This window comes from Phaethon aethereus, assembly GCF_964289735.1.
Source record: "Phaethon aethereus genome assembly, chromosome: 2".
NCBI lineage: Eukaryota > Metazoa > Chordata > Aves > Phaethontiformes > Phaethontidae > Phaethon > Phaethon aethereus.
Window position 1 is genome coordinate 4,868,704 of NC_138582.1, and position 12,929 is coordinate 4,881,632.

Here is a 12,929-nt window from a genome sequence, read left to right on the forward strand (position 1 = left end):
GGTGAGATAATTAGCTGATGAGAACTGGACTTGAGCCTTTTTGTGACTGCATTTGATGTAGGTTCTGAAATGTTGCTTATAAATAAAAGAAGCAAAACTGGTAAGAATGAGGGCAGTTTGAGTCCTTGCCTGTTGTGGCATCCTGCCAAATATTTTAACACATGATTGAAATACACGATGGAGGCTGCAAATTCTTCATTAGCCTTTTGCTCTTGGACAGTGACCATTAGGAATAATCTATAATCCATATGAAAGTGCTTTTAAATTAGAACAGTATGCGAAAATATGTTCATCTGCATCCAGCTTTGCATTTCTGATGGCTGGAGACGACAGAGAGGAAAAAAGAAGCTCCTTGTTCAGGGTCAGCACTTACTGGTGGTTCCTGTACCACCATAGCAGCAAACACTGGGATTGCTGTGCTGTTTGACATGCAAGGATACATTTTAGTATTTCAGATATTCCTACACTGAAGTTCCTAGTAAATGCTTCCTTTTCAATGTCACAGGCCAATTTCAGTAAAAAGATTCCTTGTAAATTAAATAAGCTTATCAATCATGCAAGCTTCTAAAAGTTAAGATTTTTCATCAGACTTAACCTAGCCAAGAAGATGAGTTAAGTTTCTCTTGTACTACCTCAAGATTTGCTAAGGAAATCATATGAGTAGAAATAATTCTCTGTTTGCTCCTCTTTGCTGCTAAAAATATATGCAGTTTGGGAAAATATGCCTAGATCTGACTTTCCTGACCTTCTGCAAATTCTAATAAACTGTTCAGAGTACTTGAGCAGCTGCACTGAGAAAAGGTCAAAAATATCTCTTGGCATGCTTTTACTCCGTCTATGGATTGGTCTTCCCTTTGTAAAAACAAAGACGTTTCTGTGAGTCATTTATATTCTTTGTGTTTTTTCGAGTAATGCTTCTCTGAGGCATTTCCATTTTATATTCTTCTCAGCAGTACTCAAGGGCATCCAAGTACAAATTCTGCTGCAGCGGATCAGCCTTTGACCAGGCTACTTACTGGGTTGCTGGGGAAAGGACCTGCTGATGATACAGGCGCCAAAAGAGCAGGGTGGGATGAATTGGAGTTGTAAGGCAAAAAGCTGAGCCTATGTTATGAAAAATAAGTTACTTCAGTAGAAATTTGTCACTTCCAGTGATCTGATTGAAGTTAATGGTATTGTATTGAATAACGTGACACCACAGATAAAATGACTTTGATAGCAAGGCAGACAGGTATTGGTGTTCCATTCCTTTTTATGGAAAAACAGGAGTGTGCTGTGACAAATTACACCCATGGCCCCAAACTGCCAATAAGCCATCTCTAAATTTAGTCAGCTGCTTTTAGCCAACTCCTGTTCCATTCTTTTGCCCAGATTAGAACAACTGCTGTATCAAAAGTTTTATTAAAAATATATATTTGATTTGTGCAATGTCTGGGTGGATTTTTTTTGTGTTGTTTTGTTGTGTGGTGTGTGGGGTTTTTTTATTTTAAATCTTGAGGTATTTCTTGGAAGATCATATATCATGGCTATAGATGCATGTTGGCTGATTTCTCATGCTACATAAAAATGCATGCTCAATATCTGAAGTGTGACCTAGCTTTAAAGCAGTGGGTTTTTTGCTAGTTCTTTGTGGGTTCAAGTAGGAAATACTTCATTTTCCTTATTCTGAAGGAAGAGAGAAGTGAAATAAAAATATTTTCCCTTTTCAGTTCCCTCTGTTGGGCTGTAGCTGTTATATCAGGGTGACTTTTGCAAAGAACTTGTCTGATTTTGTTTTTGTTCCACATTCTTGTGTTACTTCAGCAATGATGGATTGAAATTGCAGCAATACTTACAAACTTGCTTTAGCTGCAGTGAGACGAGATGACTTCGCTGCTTTTTAGAAGTGGCATAGGATTTTTTCTGGCTGAGTAGGGAAAAGCAAATTTCTTGTCTCCAACCAAGCAGGAATTTATTCTTGAAATAAGCAGTAAAGTTCCAAGATTAGAATAGATTGCTGTAGTTGATCTCATCCCCTGCATGAGTAATTCTGGGTGGTTATTTAGCAGACTGAACAGGAGATTACAAACTCAGAACCAAGCTTTGTTTCTGGAAACTTTTGAGAGATAAAGATGCTGAAATAGCTCCTTTACAGGATTATCTTTACACTGGGGATAGTGATATGTAAATAGTCTGCCCTACTCCCATCTCCAGAATAACCATGTAGCATGCAGCTCCAACGAGTTTGCAGCTCCCTATTTCAAAGCTTTATTCTGAGTATTTTTCAAATGGCAAATATCCAACATTAATAATCCACATAGCAGAACTGGGAGGAGGCTGCTGTGGGGGCAGCAGTATCACACTGAACTTCAAACAGTCTTTTTAATAGTCAGAACAGTGGTAAGTAGCAAACTAGTTTTACTACTGTCTTGTACTTTGTTTGAAAATGTCGCCTTTTGACCTGAATGTTTAGAAGCTGAATGAATAATGTCAGTATTTCTGTTTTGCTAAATTAGTTTGCTGAATGTGTTCCTGGTTAGGCTAAAATATAAGCGCTGAAGACGTTGTATTTAAAACATTTTTTGACTGCTTTGTTGAAAAAAAAAAGAAAATAATCCCAGTGATCTGAAGCTCTTTTGAGCATTTTCAGTGTGTTTTGAACCTTTGCAGCAGTTCAGTAGAATATATTCTTGTCAAAAATAAGTTTTCATGCAAGTTAAATGCTCGATTTATTGTCTTTGATGATTTCTCTGTGTAATTACACATCAAAAGGACTGTTAATGCGCAAAAAAAGTTTTGTACAAGATCAACCACACCTTTCTAAAAACTCTTGCTTCTGTGCTGCTTCTGTTACTGAAAGCACGCTGATAATCCTACAGGACTATTTCTTCCCGATACTGCTTTTCAGAAGCGTAACCAATATAAGTAAAAGAAGTTTGTGTTTCAGTTCTCAGTCACTTTGTCGAATAGTATTCATTAGTCTGAAAAATGTGGGAGGTATGGGGAGAGGCTTGTTAGACATTGAACTGGAGTTTTACTTAAATATAGTATGTTTTTCTTAGTACAATACTGGAGGAAGAGAAGCTGCAGCAAGAAGAACGAATGAGAATGGAATCCAGGCGACAAGTCACAGTATCCTGGGACTCAGGAGGATCGGATGAAGCTCCTCCCAAGGTAGCTATGACTGCAAATTATGTGTGTTTTAAAAAAAAAAAAACCCACAACAAAAAAAAACCCCAAAAAACCTTTTTATTCCATTTATTTCTTCAAAGCCTCCTTTGACGGGTTTGTTCAAACAACGGCATTCTGGCCAGTTTTGTCATCATCTGCTAATACTTGCCTGAAATGACCTGGCTCTACTTGAACTGTCATTAGAACTGATCCATGCTATAATATCACACTAACAATTTTCTGTTTCTTGTTGTTTAACTTGTAAAAGACTACCATAGTTGCCACAAAATTGTTTCCTGGCCTCTTCATTTTTTCTTCTTTCTTATAGCACTGCTATGAAACGTTAGCTAGGGACTTCTCAGACCACTGTGAAGTTTATTTGTAAAACATCAGTGAGAGCACAGAAATCAATTAACTGCATTTTCCTGATTCTGGACAGAAAATTAAGGGGTTTGCTTCCAAGGACCTTATGTGGTTTAGTTTACATTTAATTTTGTTTCATTACATGTCTGTCCTGTTTGGATGTCGCTGATGCGTTCTGCAGCTGTGATAGTCCAACCTCAGCAGTTGCTGAGCTCTCTTCTCTCATTAACTTGTCAGCTTCTTTTCAGAGTTACTTTGCACTTTGAAGGATCGAGCCTGTATGTCAAAGAATTTCGTATTGTGCATTCACCAGTGTAGTGTGGGATATTATCCTGATCAGTTTGTGATGAACCCCTGTAGCTGTATACACAAGCTGTGGTGCCAATAATGATTTCAGTAGTATTTATGTGGCACCTTCTGCTGCACCACGCATCCGCCAACAATCACAGGAAGGCAATTTTTTTTTTTTTTTTTTTTTTTTTTTTTTTTTTTTCCCCAGTTTCCCCACACCCAGGTTGTTGCCTGATAGCTTTTCGAGCTTGGTTCTGCATTTTGATAGCTTTATGGCAACCAAGAAATATGAGCAGTGGAATTGTTGCTTTCATTTCAGAGAAAAAAAAAACAGAAAACAGTCCATCAACCTGTTTAGTCATCTGAGATTAACTAGCAGGATTTGGTGTATATATAAACCGATGATGTTCTGAGTTACAGAAGCAGATAACCTACATAGATAGGAACAATATGCTACTTAGTTATTACAACCTTGTTTGAAGAATTTGTTTAGTCTTGAAGCTTTAGGGCTAATTGAAATAGAATAAGTACCTTTTACTAATGTAATATATGAGCTACACCTTTGGGTGTAGCTTTGGGTGTGATGTATAAACTGAAACACTTGACAAAGCATGTGCTAAGATTGCAATTAGTTGTACTACTGCATATCATTTTTGAGGGGGTCAGTATGTCCCCACTGTATATGCGATGCAGTTGTTGGTTAGGTTCTTTTATACAGTATTGTTGTGTAAAATATGGATGTGCATACTAATGACATTTGAACAAGTTGAATTTTGTTGATACGAGATTTTAAGTATCTCTTAAGTTACTATCTAATTTTTGTAATGGTGACAACTGATTTTTTTCTTCCAGCAATTCATTATAAAAGTTTCAGGTCTTTATAGGTCTTAAACTCCATTTTATCTATAGCCTTAAACTCCTACACATTCTCAAATAATTCTAGGATATCACAATTGATGCTATGAAATTACTTGTATCTCACAGTGATTTCTGTTAGAAACCGAAGACAGAAAATATCCTAGTACAGAATGATAATGACATTTTTCATAAAGTGATGATAAAATTCTGCAATCTCAAAGTAATGTGACGGTCGCCTTTAGCTTCAGAAGGACTGAAGGAGCCCATTTGCAGAATGATGAGGTTTGGGGGGTTTTTTCCCCTCTTTGGTTGATTTTTTTCTCCTCCCAAAACACCCAGCAGCACCGTTCCTCATTAAAAAAAAACAAACCCAAATATATCTTTGGAGGTTAATATCAAACAAAATAACAGAACACTTCTGCTTGGAAGATAAAAGTTGTTCTGAGCAACGTTTTCCAACATTACTTCTTCCATTAGTGTGGAATGTCTATACCTATTTTGGCAAAAGGTTGATCTGTTCAATGTGTGCAGAAAACCAGGCTCCTTTTCATGCAGTTTTTTGTAATAGTGCTGTCTGAATTTCTGACGACTTTTCTCATGTATTCCTGTGATTATACATCTTGTTTGTTTACAGGTGAAGTATTGCCCTTCTCCTGAAGGGGTAAAGCAAGACAGTCAGATTAAGACTCGATAGCTGTTTTATAGCGGTCCTTTCTGATAGGAGCTGGTTCTGTCTTGTTTTTTCTTGGCTGGGAATGGGTTGCAAAACAAAGCATGGATAATGAAGCGACCATGGAGTTCAGAATATGATCAAAAGCACCTTCCATGTTGAGGCAATTAGTTACACAGAAGTTAATTACCAGAACTAACTTTAATCCTCAGAGTAACACATGGAAATATTCGTGCTAAACAAACCGGTTTGATTTGTGTTCTGACTCAAGCAAAAGAATTTACTTTTGGGAACGGTCACAAAAGCAAGAAATTAATAGCAAAACTTCACGTAATGTGGATTGTGAACTTTGAAACAATGCTATGTTTGCACCTGGAAACTTTGATTTAAGAATTATGTCCTTAGCTGATGTCTTTTCTAGACTTAAACAACACAGAGTAGGTCAATTAATGCAAGCAATTAAATATACTCAAAGAATTCACAGAACAAGCATTATTTATTGACATACCTAGCAAACAATTCAGCTGCTTCAATTTCCAAGCAAAAATGGAGGAAAACTTAATTTTAGTTGTTTAAAAAAATGTAAGTCATTTTAGAAGCGGGGGGGGGTGTGTGTGTGTGGGTGTGTGTGTGCATTGAGCTTGCTTTTGTGGTGTACCACCTGTAAATGTTTGTCTCACCCAACAGTAATTTTCTGGTTATAGTTTTCTGTTTCTAAAGACTCTAAAAATTCCTTTACATTTACAGCCCAGTAGGCCTGGTTACCCTAGTCCGAGATCCAGTGAAGGGTTTTATCCAAGTCCACAGCATATGGTACAGCCAAATCATTACCAGGTATTACATTTAACACTGTGCATGTATTTTTAGGAATGTTCGGTTTATAACTCAGTTGCAGCTGGTGGGATTGATTCACTTCTTAGGCAGTTTATTTTCATTCAGTTCTGTTAAATGGTTTTTGTTTTACATCAGAACAAACCCCCAGCTGAACCTGGTAGGTTTACTCCAGATGGCAAATATTTTCATATATCTGATATGGTGCTCAGATTCCTAAAACTACAGTGAAACCCATCAGACGTTTTCATATTTACCGAAGGAATGTGGTGTTCATGTTAACATTTGTGCTAAGCTATAAAATTACTTGCCTTATAAAATGGCATTAACTGGTGGGCTTTCCTTGATACTCTGCTCCCTGATGAGTGTCTGAAACATTTTTGTTTTCTGTTGGCTAATAGCCATCTCTAGATCTACCACATCATATACTTGCAGGTTTTGCTTTTCTTCCTAACACTGCTGAAGAAATTTGAAAGAAAAGTTTGTCATTAAAGTACTTTAAACATTCTTGGGTTTGTTCAAAGCTACAGTCATACACGGCAGTCTCAGTCAAGATTTTTTTTCCATGGAAAGGGTGGGGGTTTCATTATTTTAATGAGTACTTCAGACTCATTAGAACTACTTCGATTTTCCTGTAGAGAAGTTCTCAGGCCATGTAGCTAAGCACACTAATTACGTGCTGTCTCTCAAGACTTCAGCTTGTAACATACACTAGGGGGGTACATTTTATATGTCTCTGTAGGGTGATGTGTGCAGGCTCTTATTAACTTGAACATGAGCTCTGCATGTGTAGCTCTTACAAATGTATCAACAGGTTTATTTTTGTTCATCAGAAGACTTGATCTTCGTGGCTGCAGAGGTTAAAACATACTTTCTAATGCTTCTGTTTTGATAAGCATCCTCAAATAGTTACAGTTGTATTTCTGTGTTTTTATATATCATTATAGTAATCCTCAAGTAATTGTTATATGTTGTGATAGGCATCCTCAAAGGCCTAAAGAGGTTTTGTGTCACATTTTGGCTTGGCTTCCTTCTTCTGATGTTGCTTCCCCTCTTCCTCCTCCTCCTCAGTGGCTGCTTGTTTTGAGTAATTTCTGTGCTGTCATATTTGCTCCCTTGAGGGGGGGGGAACTATTAATTATGGGAAAGCATAGGTCTTATTAATAATAACAACTCCCCTTTCCTCCCCCCGCCCCTTCTGCTAAAGGTGTCTGGCTACCCTGGTTCTCATGGGATACCAGCCATGGCAGGCAGCATTTATCCTGGGCAGGCTTCTCTCTTGGATCAAACAGATTCCTGGAACCATCGGCCTCAGGAAATATCAGTGTGGCAACCAAACATGGAGGTATTGTGAACTGACGCATCTGTTGTTGCGCTCTGTACAGTAAACACGCTTTTTTATTATTTAGGTACATCTGGAGATTATTGTAGGAAAACTGTTTCTGTTATTTTTTTAAATTGCCTTACTGCAGTGGGATGAGAGTCATTACTGAGTTCTGTTCTTTTTGAAACAAATCCTCCTATGTGAGCTTGGGCATGAAGGATACTCTTTACACAAATGCTTGCTGAACTGAGTGATAGCAAATATTTTGTGTTTGTTAGAAGAAGGCTTTACTGAAAATTACTGCTGTTAATAGAGATGGAAGCATCCATGTAAAAATATGTGATATTGCTGCTGTTTTAAAATACTTCTTGTGGGAGATACCCAGCATAGCTAAAGTATCTGAGGCTTCTCTGTAACTTATCCAGAGCAGAAAATGAACTGGTCTGCAAAACTGTTCTTGAGTTGTATTCCTATTAGGTAGTTTTCAGCCTGTCATGATTGCACAGAGCTGCTGCAAGGAACATCAAATTAATTCCCCCTTTAACCTTCTATCTTTTTTTTTTCATTGTTCTCCTCCATTATTTTACACTTTCTTCATTCCATTTTACCCTCCCACAAAGTTTCACTTTGTGCAGCTTCTGTCTTAAATCCATTTGCTCTCTAACCAGTACTCTATTCCCCATGTCTCTGATAAACATTTAAGTGATAACTGAGGCTTCCTTGTTAAACACAGGCAAGCAGATAGGTGTCCAAGCCTTCAATTTGCCTCTGCTTACTCTTGTTGATTTGACCATATATTCTGCCGTTATAACTTGCTGCTGTGCTTTTGTTGCTCATGCTATGTAGTTGAGGGCTGTAGTCCCAAGTAGTTCAACATCCCCATAGATCATTGACTGTAGAAACAACTTAGTCTAACTATGTTGTGCTTGAATAAAGTGTTGGTGGAATCATATGAATGCTTTGCGTGTGTTTATAATAATAATTTACAGCCAAAGTTCTCACAAAAGCTTGGCAAATTGGTTACCTAAAAACAGCATCAGTGAAGTTTGTTACCAGACTCCCCTTGGCTTCTCTAAGGATACTAATTTATACACTACTTGTTAATGATTTCCAGACAGCATTGGGATAGGTTATATTCAGTATTGTAAGCTTAAGACATGCATAAAAGCTTACTCAAAGATCAGTAAAAATGTTTTTGTGACATGCTTTGCAAGTGTCAGCTAAAACTGAAAAGCATATTTGTTTGGGGTAAAAAAATGTATCTTGCGGCTTTTAACAACTGGATAATTACATTATTGCTCAAGACCAAGAAGATGAAATTGATAAATCTGTTTTGTTGTCCAACTTAAATGAAGTGCAATATATGAAGTTATGTTACTGAAAAACAAAGCAGAATTTTTCGAATCTTTTTGGTTCCAGTGATTAGGAGCAAGGCAGATGAAATATTTGTAGTTGGAGTTTCTTCTGATGGTCTGCTTCAGTTTATAAGGAGTTGAAGGAACTCTACTTGACTGCTGTTGTGTAAGGGCTTTTAAAAGTCTGTTCTTTTATAATCTATAAGTTCTTGCAGCTGTTTATACTAGTTCTAAGTTGTGAGACTGAATAAACTTACGCTGTTTTGTAGGATTCGGGCACTTTGGACATACGAGGAATGGGCCAGGTTCTACCCACACATCTCATGGAGGAGAGGTTGATACGACAACAACAAGAGATGGAAGAAGATCAGCGCTGGCTCGAAAAAGAGGAACGATTCCTGGTAATACTTCGTTTCATAGTGCTTCTTAATTCATTCTGATTTTCCTTTTTTTATTGCAGCTTGCTAAAACCTGATCACTTCTGTGAAATGAGAGCATTTACTGAACGTAAGAGTCACTACCAAAATACAGGTTTGGAAACAGGTTTTAGATTAAGCATTAGCTAGTGAGTCCTGTATTATAAATACTTTGAACAGCTGGGGTTTTTTCAGTCAGTCTCACTTTATCCAGTTGAGTATTGATGTGTGGTATGTTGTGGGTATAATTCTGTGCCAATCTGGACATTGCCTGTTTGTTCTTAAGGAGATAGATCTGCGCATGCGCAACCCCCAAGAAAGGGGTAACCATCAGCCATCTAACAACCCTGACTCTACTAAGAGTTGTAAGCAGTCTTACACTGGAGGAATAATGAGACACATTAGTGGGAGGAAACAATTTGAGAGAGAGCTCTGTGAGGTGGGAAGAAAGCTCTGACCATAAACCAGGGGGAGAAGGGAGATGCATTGGTGATGGGATTTTTTGTTTCTTTGCAGTTCCATGTTTTCTTGTTGTCAGTGCAGCTGGTGTATGGGTTTTAGTTCAGTTCTAGCTTTCCATTTGTCAAAATTCAGTTCTGTGTTAAAATTCTCCTCCTCGAGACTGATGGCTGCAGATGCAGCAGAAGATGGTAGTAGCATATTACTCTGTATAGGCTCATGTCTGTAGGCACCTATAGGTGTGTAAGCCTCATTTGGCAGGTGAATAATTTACAGTGGTGTGGTATGGGTTGTGGCAAGCATCAGTCGCAAGTTTGGTCTTAAGAAGCATATGTCAAGGAATGTTACTGTGTGGAAACCTTTTATGTTGTACGTAGTTACAAAACATGCCTGTATAAATGCAGGTGCCATAGGTTTGTTACAGAAGGTAAGTCTAAATGCTCTCTATTTAAAGCAGATGTTGATAATGGTCTATGGTTTCTGTAAGAGTTCTTTGCACTGTCTAGAGCTGGTCTCCAGGAAAATCTTAGTTGTACAGATGAAATATTTTTATTTTAGACACCAAAATTTCTGGCCGTGATTGTTTCACAGGACTTGAAACAGTCTTTTAGGTATCTTGAAGCCAGGACATGGAGTTCCTTGAAAATAAGAATTTATGCTTTATTCTACAGGAAGCCAGTGGGCAGGAATGGAGAACAGATCTTGTACGTAGATGATGTTACCAATTCCTGGCCATTTGTATTGTCTTGGTCTCTCAGGGGTTTAGTTATGTATGGTGTTCAGAACAGCTGATGGCTGTGAAGACAGCCAAGGTAGGATAGATGTCTCCTAGCTCAAGAGCTACTGATAGATGCCTCCGTGTCCAGTATATGTTCTATCCAGGATCCAGATTGTGCCACAGTTAAGATGTTACGTTTGATTAAAGGATGTCGAAGCTTGCTTTTGGCTGGTTTCCTTGTAAGTGCACTTGGGAATTTGCGCTTTGTCATTGGTTGATAGTAAAGAAACCGCTGTACCCAGATTGCTTTGTCCAATTTATTATAAGCTGAAGAGAGGGAGGGGAAAGGAAATTCATTCCCTGGTTTAGGCATTAGCTTTTCCAGTTTTGAGTGGCACCAGTTGCTCGTGACTTTCACAAGACCAGGGGGTCAAAGTGATCTATTGTGCGTTAAAACTTTCAGGATTGTCAAGAACTTTTTGAGGTATTAATGTGTTTACTGAGAATAAAGCATTGATTTCAGGTGGTGGCACTAGATTGTGTGTGAACTTTCTGCAGAAAACTTTCTGAACTTTCTGACCTTTTCTGCAGAATAGATGACAGTTATTTGCAGCACTTGTTACTCTGCTTTGATTCAGCCTCTGGATCATTAGGCTGTTTGCTGTCCCCAAAATTGCTCTTTGAGGAGAGACTTGTGGTCTGTCTTATCATACACTTGGAAGAAAATTGCTGTGTTTTCATTATGTGTCTTTGCTGTGAAGAGACACCATCTCTATTGCAGCCCCTAATCAAAACAGAACTAGCACTGATGAACTTGTGAGCAGCTATACAGCTCTGCAGCTTTGCCAGAGCTGGATTTGTTTTACGTAAACCCTTAGAGGGTTAAAAAGGCAAAAAAAGAGAAAGTTTGAGTGGAAGTAAGCGTGAGCTTAGATAGCCACTTTTTCCAATTTTTTTGGAATGCATAAAACTTAAGTTCTTTTTCTTTCCACACTAACATTTTGACTATACGGACTGTGGGGTTTATACCTGAATGCCTGTTACAGCTTTAGACACTGTGTCAAAAGCTAAACAAGCCAATGATAGCCACAGGGCGTATTTGAACCCACAGCAGGATGTATGTCAGAGGAATCTTCGGTTTATAGGTGGGTGTTTCTTGGAAAAGGAATGTGGTTTTCTAGGTTTAGTCCTGAAGAACAGAAGCGGGTAGAAAAGTCCTTGTGGGGAGTCACTCTCAGAGCCTTGCAGATCTCCTGAAGGATGTCCACAATTCATCTGTGAGAGTCCAAACACAGGCCCAGTGTAGAAATAATGCCTATATTACACACACCCTTCTTGGCGCATGTCCTTTAGTGAGTGACCAGTGACATTTCTTCTCTTGGGAGAGGGGCCTTCCCTAATTTCACTCCAGGTGATTTAGGGAAGAGAAGCACCTTATTTTCTCAAAATTGATGTCATGTCTCTCACTTGCTTTGAGATACCTTTCTGCACTAACGTTTAGATTTTGATAAAATGGTTTTGCTGAAGTGTGGCTCTCCCTTGCCTGCTATAGGCAAGTTTCAGGAGAATATTCTTCCTTTTGAGCACAGAAGACAATAGAGAGAGTAGAGCCAGATTTTAATTTTTACCTTATGTAACCATACAGTATAGTGTTCTCAGTTTAAACTGGCTACTTTCAAAAGCATCTCTACGCAGACTTCAGACTCCTACAGTATATCTTGCTTGTACTACTGAGAATTGGATTCGCAGGGGAGCGACTCCACATCACAATGTAAGACACTGCAACAAGAAGAAAAGTCCTCAGTGAGGTTTCTATTAGTACAATTTTTGTTTCCCCAGAGTAACATCAACTTGCTCATGACTTGAAATTTGTTGCTGCTTCTACAGGGAAAAAATACAACTCAAAGCATGTTAGTACACGTATAAACAGCACTGATGCTATGTTTGCTAGAAGAGACACCCCAGATGAAGAATTAAATTGCAATGGCATTGAAATGGAAATTTGCCAGACATTAGAGAGGTTGTTATCTGTGTGAGCAGTTTGCCTGAAACTGGTCCTTTGAGAACATGTGACTAGTCAGTACTTGAAAGAAGACAGAAATTTTGTCTGCAGCTGCAGCTTTAACAGAATCCAGAATGCTGAAATTCTGCTGTAGAAGGAGAAAACAAGCAGATCTCTCTTCATGGCAAGCTCCTGAATGAAAATAAATGTGTTGTGTAAAAACTGGAAAGTAAAGAAGTGTTTAATTTTAAATTGTACCAAATATATCCACTGGGGGGGGGCCGTGATTTTGGGTGTTGGGTTTTTTGGGTGGTTTGTTTTGGGGGAGGGGTGTTTTGGTTTTTGTGGGGTTTTTTTTGTTTTTTTGTTTTGGCAAAACTGACATTCCCTCCCACCCCCTGGTAGAGAGGGGATGTTGCGCATTAGTCTGGTAGCTTTAATGGACACTGGTTAAACTTCTGGGCTTTCATGCTCTCTTGATAAAAGTGCTTT

General features: G+C 38.4%; 1 protein-coding gene across 30 annotated transcripts in view; it reads left to right on the forward strand.

The window, feature by feature from the left end:
- Positions 1-12,929, forward strand: part of PTK2 (protein tyrosine kinase 2) — a gene marked incomplete at both ends in the record, with an annotated part of 166,960 nt that overhangs the window by 134,226 nt on the left and 19,805 nt on the right. For 29 of the 30 annotated variants that reach the window (XM_081996574.1, XM_081996585.1, XM_081996590.1 and 26 more), the window contains 4 exons: positions 3,042-3,153; positions 6,080-6,166; positions 7,371-7,508; positions 9,112-9,243. In XM_081996574.1, the coding sequence (XP_081852700.1) occupies positions 3,042-3,153; positions 6,080-6,166; positions 7,371-7,508; positions 9,112-9,243 (469 nt within the window). Of the gene's footprint in view, positions 1-2,411; positions 3,154-6,079; positions 6,167-7,370; positions 7,509-9,111; positions 9,244-12,929 lie in introns of those variants that run through there. The other variant, XM_081996597.1, reaches the window with a different exon arrangement.